The 13752-nt window shown below is 34.7% G+C and overlaps 1 protein-coding gene across 1 annotated transcript; it reads left to right on the top strand.

The window, feature by feature from the left end:
* The first annotated feature begins 10724 nt into the window (after positions 1–10724).
* LOC115996236 (50S ribosomal protein L7/L12-like) lies at positions 10725–13449 on the top strand. The gene is made up of 2 exons (XM_031235390.1): positions 10725–10849; positions 12486–13449. The coding sequence occupies exon 2, from the start codon at positions 12589–12591 to the stop codon at positions 13171–13173; it is 585 nt and encodes a 194-aa protein (XP_031091250.1). The 5' UTR covers positions 10725–10849; positions 12486–12588; the 3' UTR covers positions 13174–13449.
* The last annotated feature ends 303 nt before the right edge of the window (positions 13450–13752 follow it).

The following is a 13752-nucleotide window of genomic DNA, read 5'->3' as shown; positions in this document are numbered from 1 at the left end:
ATATATATAAAAAATTTATATATATATATATATATATATATATATATATATATATATATATATATATATATATATATATATAGGGAAGAGTTCAAGTGTGGGTATATCTTTCGGTGCGGTTGTGCGGTACTTACCTTAAGCATTAAAATGATGCACCTTAAGTACATAAATCACGCATCTAAAGTTTTTAAATGGCGCACTTTCAGTTGAGAATACACTATGCACCTTAAGTACATAAAAAGCGCACCTTAAGTACATAGTCGCGCATCTTAAGAACATAAATCACACACTTAAGGTTTTAAAATGACGCATCTTAAGTTTCAACAACTCACGCACCTTAAGCATAGATATCATGCTCTTTAAGCATACATATCACACACCTTAAGAAGGAAAATAACGCACCTTAAGAAGGAAAATAACGCACCTTAAGCTTTAAGCACCTTAAGCATACAAATCACACACCTTAAAAAGGAAAATTGAGCACTTTAAGAAGAAAAATTACGCACCTAAAGTCACCGCAAACGCACGGAATACACCCCACCGCACGGGAAATGAATTATATATATATATACATATATATAGAGGGAAGGGCTCAAGTGCGGGGAACGGTTCCCGTGTGGTTGTGCGGTTACACACCTTAAGCATTATAATGGCGCAATACACAAATCACGCATCTTAAGCACACAAACAAAGCACCTTAAAAACACAAACCACACGCACCTAAAGTTTTAGATCGACGCATCTTAAGTACACAAATCACGCACCTAAGGTTTTAAAATGACGCACCTTAAGAAGGAAAACAACGCACCTTAAACTTTATGTTCACTTACCTTAAGTTTCAACATTGGCGCACCTTACGCATACAAACCATGCACCTTAAGAAGGAAAATCACACACCTTAAGAAGGAAAATTACGCACCTAAATCAATCGCAAAACCGCACATGAGAAGGTCAACTGCATGGGGCGGGCTTGGGCTGAGTATATCCAGCCCGCAGGCTTCGCGGGCCGACCCATAAAAGCCTGCAAAAAAAAAGCCCGCGGTGGGGCGGGCTGGCCCGCTTTGACACCCCTAACATAAGGTAGTCAATAGAGATAACACCAATTGTGAGAATCAATTTATTAGTCACCTATTATCCATTTCGAGCGTACAATATATCAATTTCTTCGTCTCACTACAAAGAATCTGAATCCACTTCGACCCGACTCAAATAAAAAGTAGACCCCACATATATTTGTACCACAAAGTAACCACTCAAAATTGCCATGTTAGCTAAAATTTCCAACAATCCCCATATGAATGAAAATTGATTTTCGGGATTGAAAAATAACACGAATGTGTTCAACGATCGATAGCTATATAGCATAGGTAGGTGTTAACTTTTGAACCTTACCTTGTGAAGATATGTTTACTTTACTAGCTGTTTAGTAGAACGCGATGTCTTTGAACCGACTATCGTTTGTGTAGACGATGACATATCCCACACAGGAACCTTTCAACCTTTGTTATGTTATCATGACTATGCCCATTTTGGTCATGGGTCACTATTCCTGGTTCTGCAAGAGTTTATAATGAATTGAGCATAGTTAATTCTCCTTTGAAGCGACCCCACTTCTCTCTCACATATGTGATTCTTTTATGAGTATCTCACATACTTACACATGTCAACCGACATTCGAATCATTAAAGCATCATTGTGCTAACCTCGTACGGGAGTCAGTGTTCAAACGAGTGGTAGGGAGTCCGAGACCCCCCAGTGACACGCTTCATTCCATAATTTAGCTGTCCCATTGAACATAGGTGTCGCTAGGTTGGGTATCCACTATAGAACTTTTATTCCAAGAGCTTTTACGGTAGGAATGTTACCGGAATATATTAGATAGGTAAGTGTAACAGTTTTAGCACAATAATTTGCGTATAAGAAACCCCCCATTCTACAGTAGGCCTACTACTTATACTACGGGTGCAACGACTCTTCATCTATGAATGTAACGGACTTCATGATGGCGAGCCTTGAATGTCTCGTAATGGAGCCGTTGGTAATAATTCATCTTCTCAAGTGTAACGGGTGGCCATTTGACCTCCTGAGTTCGCTTGTAATTCGGGTTAGTGTTGCTTGTGGTTCCTGGTCGGGTGCTTACCCAATTACCCTGTCAGGCTTTAGTCTTAATCTTCGTGCCAACTTCTCAACAACTATTTGCTCACCCTTAGGTTAGCTGTCGTTACGTTATCCTTTGACCTCATGTAGTCAATAGAGATAACACCAGTTGTGAGAAATTCTTTTAAATGGTATTATGTATGCGACATATAAGTCTAGACTTACCATTGTACATCTAACCCTGTACTCTCTTGACTATCGCAATGCACACATATTGGAGTTACAGGTTTTTCTCAACTAGGAAAATCCTCAAACAAATGGCAAAGCCATTCAGCCTATTCACGACACATATCTAAGGCTATCAACTTATGTGACCACGCAAACAACTACATTGGCTTATGTGACCACGTAACCATTCATGGACTTAGCGTCCTTAAAGTTTGATATCTAGTTAACGTTGTTATATTCTCAAGTATAGCTGGATATCACACATAGTGCAGTATCATTGTGGTTACTCGTATATCTTTTGAGTTTGTTAACCGCAAAGGCAATATCTGATCTAGTACATACAACTCATTACATACAATTAAACTACCAATAATCTGAGCGTATTCTACTTGAGAAATACAATCTCCGTGATTTTGGATAGATGTACATTAGTATCTAATGCTATCCAAGCCACTTGATTATCATCCTTGTTAAATTTTGCAAGGATCTAATCAATATAATGAGATTGGCTTAACACGAAACCATCCGGTCTTCTCATTATTTTTAATCTTTGAAGATTAAATCTGCCAAACCCAAGCACTTCATGTCGAATCTCGAATTTAACATTTTCCTGGTAGATTTGATCATTTGATCGTTACTATCCACGATGAGTTTATCATGTATAAAGTATAAACAAATAGTGATATAATTGTCTATCGTATGCCTTACGTAGACACACATGTCACTTTTGTTTATACTAAACCCATTGGGCATCGTTGCATAATCAATTCACGTGCCAATGCTAAGGTAACTGTATAAAACCATACAATGATTTCACCAATTTACACATTTTCTTTCCATAGCGTGGAACCACAAAGACCCTTAGGTCGTTCTATAACAATTAAGAAAGCAATTTTACACATTCATTTGATGAACTTCCAAGTCTCGCAGTGTGGCTATGGCAAGTATCATTCTAATGCTGTTTATTCTCATCACAAGAGAATACGTATCGATGTAACCTTAGCACTCGCGTTACATGTAATATTCAATTACAAGCTTGGCCTTGTACTTCAATGAAACCATCCGATTTTATCTTCCGACTAGTGACCCATTAGGATCCAAAGGTTTTACAACCCGGAGGAAGATCAACCAGTTTCAAGTATGATTCTCTAAGATAGAATCTACTTCACTTTTTGTATAGTCTCTTTCCACATTGGTCCTTTTGTAGAAGTCACAACTGCTGCATACATTCGAGGCTCGTTTTCTAACAACCATGTAAGAAAATCTAGTTTATTTTCTAGTTAACAAGTTAGAATATGCACATCACACTCTAACATGTACGTCGAAAAATATGGACCAAAGGATTTTTCAATCCTAGCTCGCTTGCTACGTCTAGCTTTGAGCTCGGGTTCTCTTTCAGATCCTTCACTTTATCGTGTTCTTATGTACACCCAGAACGTGGAATTGAGTACTAAGAACCGATAAACTCCTTTGGCAAGACACCCTCACATTTCAAGTATTCCAATCGCTCCACAACTTGTAAGAAGTCTTATCGAGTTTCTTGTAGGGAAACCTTATTTGAAAGGTAATTGCTTGTCAAAATATTGCCTCACCACACATACTTTGAGGTAAGCCCGAACTTATCAACGTCTTGATATTTATGTTCGGCAAAACCGTTCGGTTGAGGTGAATACCGTGTCGTATGCTTGAGTACGGTACCAACACTTACATAGAAATCACCAATAGGGGTTTCATATTCACCACATTGATTGCTTCTAACCGCCTTAACTCTACAATTGAGTTGGTTTTCCATTTTATTCTTATAAAGAATAAATTTATCAACGACATCGTTTTTACTCTTAAGCAAATTCACTTAGAACTTTCGAGTGCTATCGTTGATACTCCGAGAAGTACATTCGAGATGTTACTCGAAAGGTACCCGGAGGCCGGAAGGTTATATACTTCCACTTCTCGGTATCGCCCGAAAACTGACTTTCTGGTGACCCCAAGAGATAAACTTACTTCTCCGCAAGGCCCAAAAAAAAAACCTCTTGCTTGTGACCGGAATGTACGTTTACTTCTCTGGCATATGGCCGAGAGGTGCTTCTAGCACTTCTCGAATCCGAGATGTGCACTTCACTTCTCGGTGGTTTTGCAACATAAAAAATATCGCATTCGTAATTACAGTTAATTGGAATATGATCCATATTAAATAATTTACGTTTAGATTAATGTCAACATAACCTAGTCTACCGTGTCACATACACGATGGCTCAACCAAGCAAGGCCAATTATTAATATTCTTATTAATTACAGTTATTACACCAAGCTTATAGCCTAATTAGTAATTAATCATTGCTTTCATTCTAAATTTAGACAAAACCTTGTCTTAATCCATAAGAGTGGCAACTTAATAAATCGTTATACCATTACTCATAAGTTAGGTGGTTTGAGATTTATTTTGTTGTCCCAACATTCTCATCACTTGTCTCAATTTTAAAATTCATACTAGTACAATTTGAAATTTTTGATCAAGTTAATTTTAACGCAATTAACATGATCAAGTCAACCAAATTCTTCAACTAGTTGATTCAAGTTTATATAATCGTATTAAGAATATTATTTAAAGTACTCAATACACTTGAGTTATAAAGCTCACGATTATATAGCTATCCCAATTTTGACAAATTGATTATACTTGAAATCCTTATAATTGAATCATGAACTAGAACCGAAGTCCTTTACGAGATTTCAACATGCAACACATTTGTTACATTTCATTTTGGCCGTTAAGCCTTTTATCATTTTACAAATAATGCTACGTATGCTCAAAGCATTTAAATCAAATCTTTTATATATTTAAAAATATCTCACGAGATTATTTTAACAACATATAACAAGATTCAATCACATAATGGAACAATTCATTTTTATTCAATAATAAAAATGTATTACAAGGATACTACAACATTTATTATAAATAAATAGGAAATACATAGGAAATTAGTTTCCATTATTCCTACTTTTAGCAATCCTCCCAACCTGTGTGTCATGTTTCATTGTTCAGTTGTCCACTCTTCCAAGGGTGATACCTATCCGCACATCATGTATACCTGTTATAGAAACTAGATTGTGACCTCACTCATCCAACCATCCACATTCTTTAACGGTAGCGAAGTTATCCTCAACCTGTTCAACAAGATTGAAATTATCTTTAACCTTTTCACCAGGATGACGGTTTGCTTCATTGTGGTTGCTCACCTTCTTCTCATAATCTTCTTGAAGACTAAGCTTCCGCTTGCCTTTCCCTTGATTACGGTTGAAGTAGTTATTTACACTATAACTATCATCAGACCATGTAGTGAACACGTTGTCACTGGATCTTTTGTGGCTTTCAGCCGATCCACTTGATATCTCAATAGGCACCAATTGCGTGTCACCAATCACTGGTCTACCGGTTCGTGAATCAAAGTTCTCCGGAGCAGCATCGTTTGATTTTTCAACTTCTAAATGTACTGTCAAGCTGTTTTAAAAAAAAATGTATTGTAAAGCATTTAAAAAATGTATTGTGAAGCATTTATAATGACAAGAAAAATTGTTGGTGGTGGATAAGTTGATATATATATATATATATATATATATATAAACGAAAATAATGAGATTTATAATCTTGAAGATTATAACCCCAACCATAACATATATAAAAATATATATAAATAATGGGATTCAAAATTTATAATATGATCCTAACGTACCAAAATAGAGGATAAGAAACGAAAGATCCAAGCGGCTATCTGGGCGTAATTCAGAATTTTTACCATTAGATACGGTGACTAATTAAATTCTCTCACTGAATTATAGGCACCTCTAAGGATGAAACAACTGGCTTGGAGATTTAAGGTTACTCCATACGCAAAGTCAAGGATTAATCCCTTAATTAATGATTGTTTGGTGTGAATGAATTATACTTAAAATGAATTTAAATAAGAAATGATGAAGCCAAACACCTTATACTCAATTGGTACCTTTATGGTTCTCCTTGAGGAAAGCCATAAAATCGAATCCCTAGTGGTGACCTTATAATGGGGTTGTGACCTATCCCTAGACAACATGTGAATGGTGAAAATTAAACATTTTAAATATAAGCACCAAGCAGTCCAGCTAAACTAATGGCTAACAAAGATATTATCAAATTTATGGCTAATTAACAACGTGCATGCATTGTACTACTTTGGTATTTTAATTTGCTAAAATATTTTCAACATTGGTTGCAATCTCATTATTAGGTCTGCTATTTTTGGAGATAGTACCTGCCCAATAAGGAGGAAAGAATAATTTATTCATCATTTTCAATTTAAACCAGCTCATTTTCGATCACCAGACCACCGCCATCACAAACTAATACATACGATATATGAACACAGAACAATTGATGATATATATGAACATAAAACCAAAAATTCATAAATAAGGTATACAAAAGATCAATAAACATAGCAAATTTCCTTCACAAATTTAACAAATCATAACTATCAATGTAGAATAGTAGAATGTATAGAAAACATAAAATGAAAATTAAGGTTTGCGAATTACTTTCTTTCACCAAATTTTCCCAGAGAAAGAGGGCTTCGTGTTTCCACCAAAATTACGCTTTCACACTCAACTTTTGCCGAGTCACCGATCATTGGCATGTTTGACCACCACAAACAAGGCATTCACCAAATCACCACTACAAAAAGTCTAAAATCTCAATGAGTAAGACAGAGTTTGTTAGAGACACACACGAAAATGAGAGAAAAAAAGAAAAGTAGAAGACTAGAACTCGAGGATGACGAGAAATGTCGGAGCCTTTAAGAAAAAAAACTTGAATAAAAGAGATAGTAGAGAGTAAAGAGAGTTGCGACTGCGCTAACAAATGAAACTAGGGTTAGAGGCCAGGTCGAGGCTATATATATATATATATATCTCAAAATGACGTCGTTTGGAGAAACCTATCACAATGTATTATAAGTTTGGATATTCAGACTGGTAAGGCATTAAAAATAGCCTCCAATCCGGTTTATCATACGCAACTATTCCTCAACTCAATTTAGGTTAATTAATTTTGGATTTGTCTACCCATTTTGTGTTTGTGATAATTTTGTCCAAACGACGTCATTTTGAGTTTTATATATATATATAGATTTTGGTTCAAATGCGGCGGCGAGCTCTGGTGCGGTCATGCGGCCTAATCAGCACCGTCCAATTTCATTAATCTTACTGAAATTTGCGTATGTTTATGTGGGGTTATTATGGTAATTTTAGTATTTATATTACATGAATTGGAATGGTGCATTTTAGTACATAGTGTGGTGCGTTTGAATACATGTTGTGGTGCATTTTATTACGTATGTTGGTGCATTAACTGTGTTGTAGAATGGTGTGTTTTAATCTATCCGTTGGTGCATTTTCATACGTAGAATGATGTGTAACTGTGTTGTGGAATAGTGTGTTTTAATACGTCGTCTGGTGCATTTTAATACATTGAATGGTGTGTATTTTAACACATGTGTTTCTAATAAGTGGTGCATTTTAATACATTGAATGGTGTGTATTTTAACACATGTGTTTCTAATAAGTGGTGCATTTTAATACATTGAATGGTGTGTATTTTAACACATGTGTTTCTAATAAGTGGTGCATTTTAATACATTGAATGGTGTGTATTTTAACACATGTGTTTCTAATAAGTGGTGCATTTTAATACATTGAATGGTGTGTATTTTAACACATGTGTTTCTAATAAGTGGTGCATTTTAATACATTGAATGGTGTGTATTTTAACACATGTGTTTCTAATAAGTGGTGCATTTTAATACATTGAATGGTGTGTATTTTAACACATGTGTTTCTAATAAGTGGTGCATTTTAATACATTGAATGGTGTGTATTTTAACACATGTGTTTCTAATAAGTGGTGCATTTTAATACATTGAATGGTGTGTATTTTAACACATGTGTTTCTAATAAGTGGTGCATTTTAATACATTGAATGGTGTGTATTTTAACACATGTGTTTCTAATAAGTGGTGCATTTTAATACATTGAATGGTGTGTATTTTAACACATGTGTTTCTAATAAGTGGTGCATTTTAATACATTGAATGGTGTGTATTTTAACACATGTGTTTCTAATAAGTGGTGCATTTTAATACGTAGAATGATGTGTTTTAATCTATCCGTTGGTGCATTTTCATACGTAGAATGATGTGTAACTGTGTTGTGGAATAGTGTGTTTTAATACGTCGTCTGGTGCATTTTAATACATTGAATGGTGTGTATTTTAACACATGTGTTTCTAATAAGTGGTGCATTTTAATACGTATAGTGGTGCATATTTTAGCTCATGTTTTCTAATATGTGTAAATAGTGTATGCTTATAATCTGACATGAGGCACGTTGTGGTACATTTTAATACGTAGAATGATGTGTTTTATCAAGTATATTGATGAATTTTAAGTGAATAGACGCATTTGGTATATTGTGTGGAATGGTGTGTTTTATCGGTCCTCTGGTGCGTTTTAGTACGTAGAATGATGTGTTTTATAACATATATATATATATATATATATATATATATATATATATATATATATATATATATATATATATNATATATATATATATATATATATATATATATATATATATATATATATATATATATATATATATATATATATATATATATATATATATTGCGCGTTGATTTGATAAGTTGATATGATCTAATGGCTGAAAATAGGCCACATGGCCACACCTAATGACCAGGCCACACTTGAACTCTACCCTCTATATATATATATATATATATATAAAACTCAAAATGACGTCGTTTTGGACAAACCTATCACACTGTATCATAAGTTTGGATATTCAGACTGATCAATGCATTAAAAATAGCCTTCAACCCATCTATCATACCCAACTATTCCTCAGCTCGATTCAAGTTAATTAATTTTGAATTTGTCTACTCATTTTGTGATTTTCTTTTTATAGATTTTAGGTCGAATAAAAATTTCAGGTAGTTGGAGTTATTCACACCCGTATTCACGCCTATGGAAAATTATATAATGGATCAGGGTCTAACTTTCATTATAGATATTTGTCCATACGTGCAATGACAAATTATTGTGTGGACCATGAATGCAATATACATTTTAAATATACACAAAATACATTATTTGTATACTGAATGTACATTATTTGATAATATATAAAAAATCATTACTTTCAAATAATGTACTTTCAGTATACTAAAAATGTACGTAGTACTTTTTATTTATGGTTAGTGTTGCAAAAATCCCGCCTAGGCGCCGATTAATCCCTGCCTAGGCGCTAGGCGCCAGTCGACCGCCTAACGTATCACCTTAAATGGTGGTCTAGGCGGTGGCCGGCTAGGCGACCGCCTAAGCTCCGCCCAGGCCGCCTAAACACCGCCTAGGCCGCTTAAGCGCTAACTGCCTAGGCTTCCTAAGCGCCGACTAGACCTCCTAGGCACCGACTAGGCCGCTTAGTCGGGCAATTAACTATTGTTCTTCTTTTTTTAATGCGTTATTTCACTCAAAACAGTATCGTTTTGAGTGAAATAACCCTAAATTGTACAAACTCTAGATATTTTTTAGGTTAATATTTAATATTTTAGTATTAACTATTAAAGTATTATATAATTTATAATTATTATTCTTTAAAAATTTGAAAATACTTAAACAAATTTTTAAAAAATAAAAAATAAAAATAAAAAATACACTGGCGCCTAGGCGCCGATTAATCCCCGGCTAGGCGTCCTAGGCGCTAGGCGCTCCCCGAGCGCCTAACAATTTTTTCAACCATGTTTATGGTTCATACAAATGTGTGGACCATGGTCAATGGAATATAACGATTGACTTGCAGTTAACATGTTTTGTACCTGCAGTTAACTATTTATGTATTTGAAAACAAATTGAAAACACACCACACAGTAATAACAGACACATAATATGATAATTACAAACATATAAATTTCTAATTTTAGGTACACAATATGTTAACTGTAGACACATAACATATTAACTTACATGTTATGTGTGTGCAGTTAACATATTCTTTACGTGCAATTATTTATCGATATAAACATAATTAGCTTCAAGTATGCCAAGTACCTTGTGGTATGATGGTATCACTGTTATCATTCTAAACGAAAGGTCTTAGGTTCGAGTTCCATCTCAATCAAGGATGCTGGCATTATCATGTTGTTTGAGCGAATACTAAGTTTAGGTTAAAGTATAAAATATGTCAATTATAGGCACATTAATTTTGAACCAAGTTCACAAACCTTGCACGCCTATAGCCTAGGGAATAGCAAGCATAAAACCCTTTTTTTTCCCCAAACGGGTCCTATTAACCTTAACCAACATAGAACCATTTCCCACCCTATTTCACGCTTCTCTACTGAGACACTCTCCCTCGTAGGCTCGCAATTGGAAATTTGGAAGGACTAGCTTAAGGAACGAAGGCATGCCTTCAGGTAAGATTCTTTTGGTTTTTTATTAGCCTTTTGAACTCTTTGATTGAAATTTTCAGAATTGAAAACTGATCTTGAATTTGCATCTATGGGTAAGAACACGTTATTTATGTGTGTTTCGCGTGATTTTTTTTTTTTTTAAATTAATGTGACCTATCAAAAACTTCGAACAAGAGAAAATTGTTTGTTTTTTGTGGTTTATAGTGGAAAAGATTTCGGAGTATGTGTTCTGTTGAGCAGTGAGAAAAAAAAAAGTGTGTTTGTTTTGGCGTGTCTTTAAATCGTATTTCTGTTTTCAGCAATAATGCTCCAAACAATGCAAAATGAATGGCTTTATTGGTGCTACGTTTTTTCTCCAAGATGTTTTAATTGTTGCATACTAGGTGTTTGCTTAAATTCCTGTATGAATATTTTCATTTGTAAACTTCCAAGTTTGATAAATCAAAGATTGATGAACTGCAAGGTGTTTAAGCTGCATATATTTCTGTTCTACTCGCTTCTTTTATTTCCAATGTTTTTAGTTACATTATTTAATCTGAGAATTTGAAATTTTGATTTATTAAATTCATTGCCTTGAAACAAGGTATAAAACGCATCAATAATAGTTAAATGTATATGAAGAGGTCATTTGATGTGCTTCCTAGGATTCTAGGAAAAGGGAACAGAAGCTAAAGAGAAGTATGGGGTAACAAGTTAGAGTTGGCTATAAAATTTAAATTTTGGCTGTAATTTAGGATTCATTTTGCTCCTATAGCAATGCCCATGCCAATACAGCTATAGCAAGAGTAGGTAATGTGGCAAGTATTTCCCACTTTGTACATAGCAATTCCACTATGCCTCAAGTTTCACAATGTACTTCATCTATTCTGTCAATTACAAAATGTACTAATTGTGAAAATGTTGTTCATTATACAAATTTATGGTCCACCAGAAACAAGTATGCTTTCAGTTACAAAAAACTCTGGAAGATAATGAACAAATGCTATACTTCATGGAAATTTTATGGTGCCTATTAGCCCACTTAAGTTTCATCTTTTAGAATATGCAGTTTTAGAACAAACGAAATATGTTATCACAATGTAGAGACACAGTATCACATAATATTATAAATAAAGTACTTTTTGAATCGGAATGGTAGCAGTTGTTGTGTGAGCATATAGTTTGAATTCAATAAGATATTATATGTTCTAATGTGATACTATATTTCCTTTGTTATGATACTATGTATTTTGAATAGTACTCCAAATGTGGGCGTGGTGATGCCGCTGGAAATTTGTAAGTTTAAAGTAACATGGATGCGCGAGTGCGCGACTTTTAACTTCTGTTAAGTTGTTTGTTCACTTCAAATTTTTTGACCTTTCTTCTACTGATTTAATAATTGACTTATTAATTTGGGATTAGGCCTGTTGATTTCTTGCAATCTTTCTTATGAACTTGATTTGAAAAGCTCTTATTAAATGCCGACAATTCTTAGTAACTTTTTTTACATTGGATCTCTTTCAAAGTTTCAATCTTTACTGATGGATCTCTTCCAGAACATATAGTGACATGCTTCATCTTTGTTATACTAGATAATCTCATAATGATGTCCTATTTGTGCAAATGGCTGATTAAACATCTCATTTTTGCTTCCCAACAGTTTTATAGCAGCTGCAGAATCAAACTGATAAAGGAATTCATTCCAAGTAAATGAACTCATTCTTTCCAGCCATCTTTCTCTTGTCGCCCTTCATCCGCAAGCCATGAAGCTCCTTGCAACTTTTAGATCCTCCAGGGCACACATTGCTCTTCGTAGAATAATAGGACCTTTGCAATGGCGTTCCTTCCAACCTGATTTTGTTCCAAGAGATCCAAATGCCAAGCCTAGAAGATACAAATACCCTGCCGTGTACGATCCATATGGTCCTAGACCCCCACCTTCCGATAAGATCATTCAGCTTGTAGAACGGATTGCTGCCCTCACACCCGAGGAGCGCAGACAAATTGGGCCCACACTTAGAGAGAGATTGAAGCATCCCATGATGAAACCTATATCAGTAGAAGGCATAGATTTCGGTGGCGGTGGAGGGTCAGGAGCTGGAGCATCAAAGACCGAGGAGAAGAAGGCAGAAAAAACAGTGTTTGATGTTAAGCTAGAGAAATTTGATGCAGCCGCAAAAATCAAGGTGATCAAAGAGGTACGGGGGTTTACGAATTTGGGATTGAAGGAAGCCAAGGACCTCGTAGAAAAGGTGCCTGCAGTTCTTAAGCAAGGGGTTACCAAAGAGGAGGCAAACGACATAATCGAAAAGATCAAAGCTGCTGGAGGAGTTGCTGTGATGGAGTGAGTGATAATCCCTGTCTGCCAGATTGTGTTGTTCCTGCTAGGACAAAACCATCTTTCATTTCTTGAAATTCTACCTGGATGATTGTTTTGGTGGCAGAGGGCTAAAGGAGAGAGCCTTTCAAATTCAGCCATTGGTATACTTCCTTCTAATTTTAGAGTCAGACTTTTTCTTCTCTTCCAAATACAAATATTGGCTCCTCTGGCAAAGCTTTTAATGATGAATACTGGATACTTTATTATCTTCTCCAATTTATTCATTATCAGCTTGAAAAAAAAACTAAGAGTGTGTTTGGTTCATGGTTTACACACTAGGAATGGAAATCAAAATCATAGTTAGTGTTTGGTTGATAACTTTTTATAACACAACTATGAGATTTGATTACCCTTTCAATTAAAAATTTCATTCCTTAATTAAAATTGGGTATCATCCCATGTTATTGGTAATCTAATTTTTAAGTTTGGATTAGTCCTTTTAGATTTTTGTTTTGATTTTTTTTTTTTTTTGTTCATATTGATGCTTTGGATCAATTGCCTTGTTTTTTTTTTTTTTTTTTTTTTTTTTTTTTTTTTTTTTTTAAAA

This window comes from Ipomoea triloba, chromosome 11, assembly GCF_003576645.1.
Source record: "Ipomoea triloba cultivar NCNSP0323 chromosome 11, ASM357664v1".
Taxonomy (NCBI): domain Eukaryota; kingdom Viridiplantae; phylum Streptophyta; class Magnoliopsida; order Solanales; family Convolvulaceae; genus Ipomoea; species Ipomoea triloba.
The sequence above is the reverse complement of the archived record's forward strand: the minus strand, read 5'-3'. Positions and strand labels throughout refer to the sequence as shown.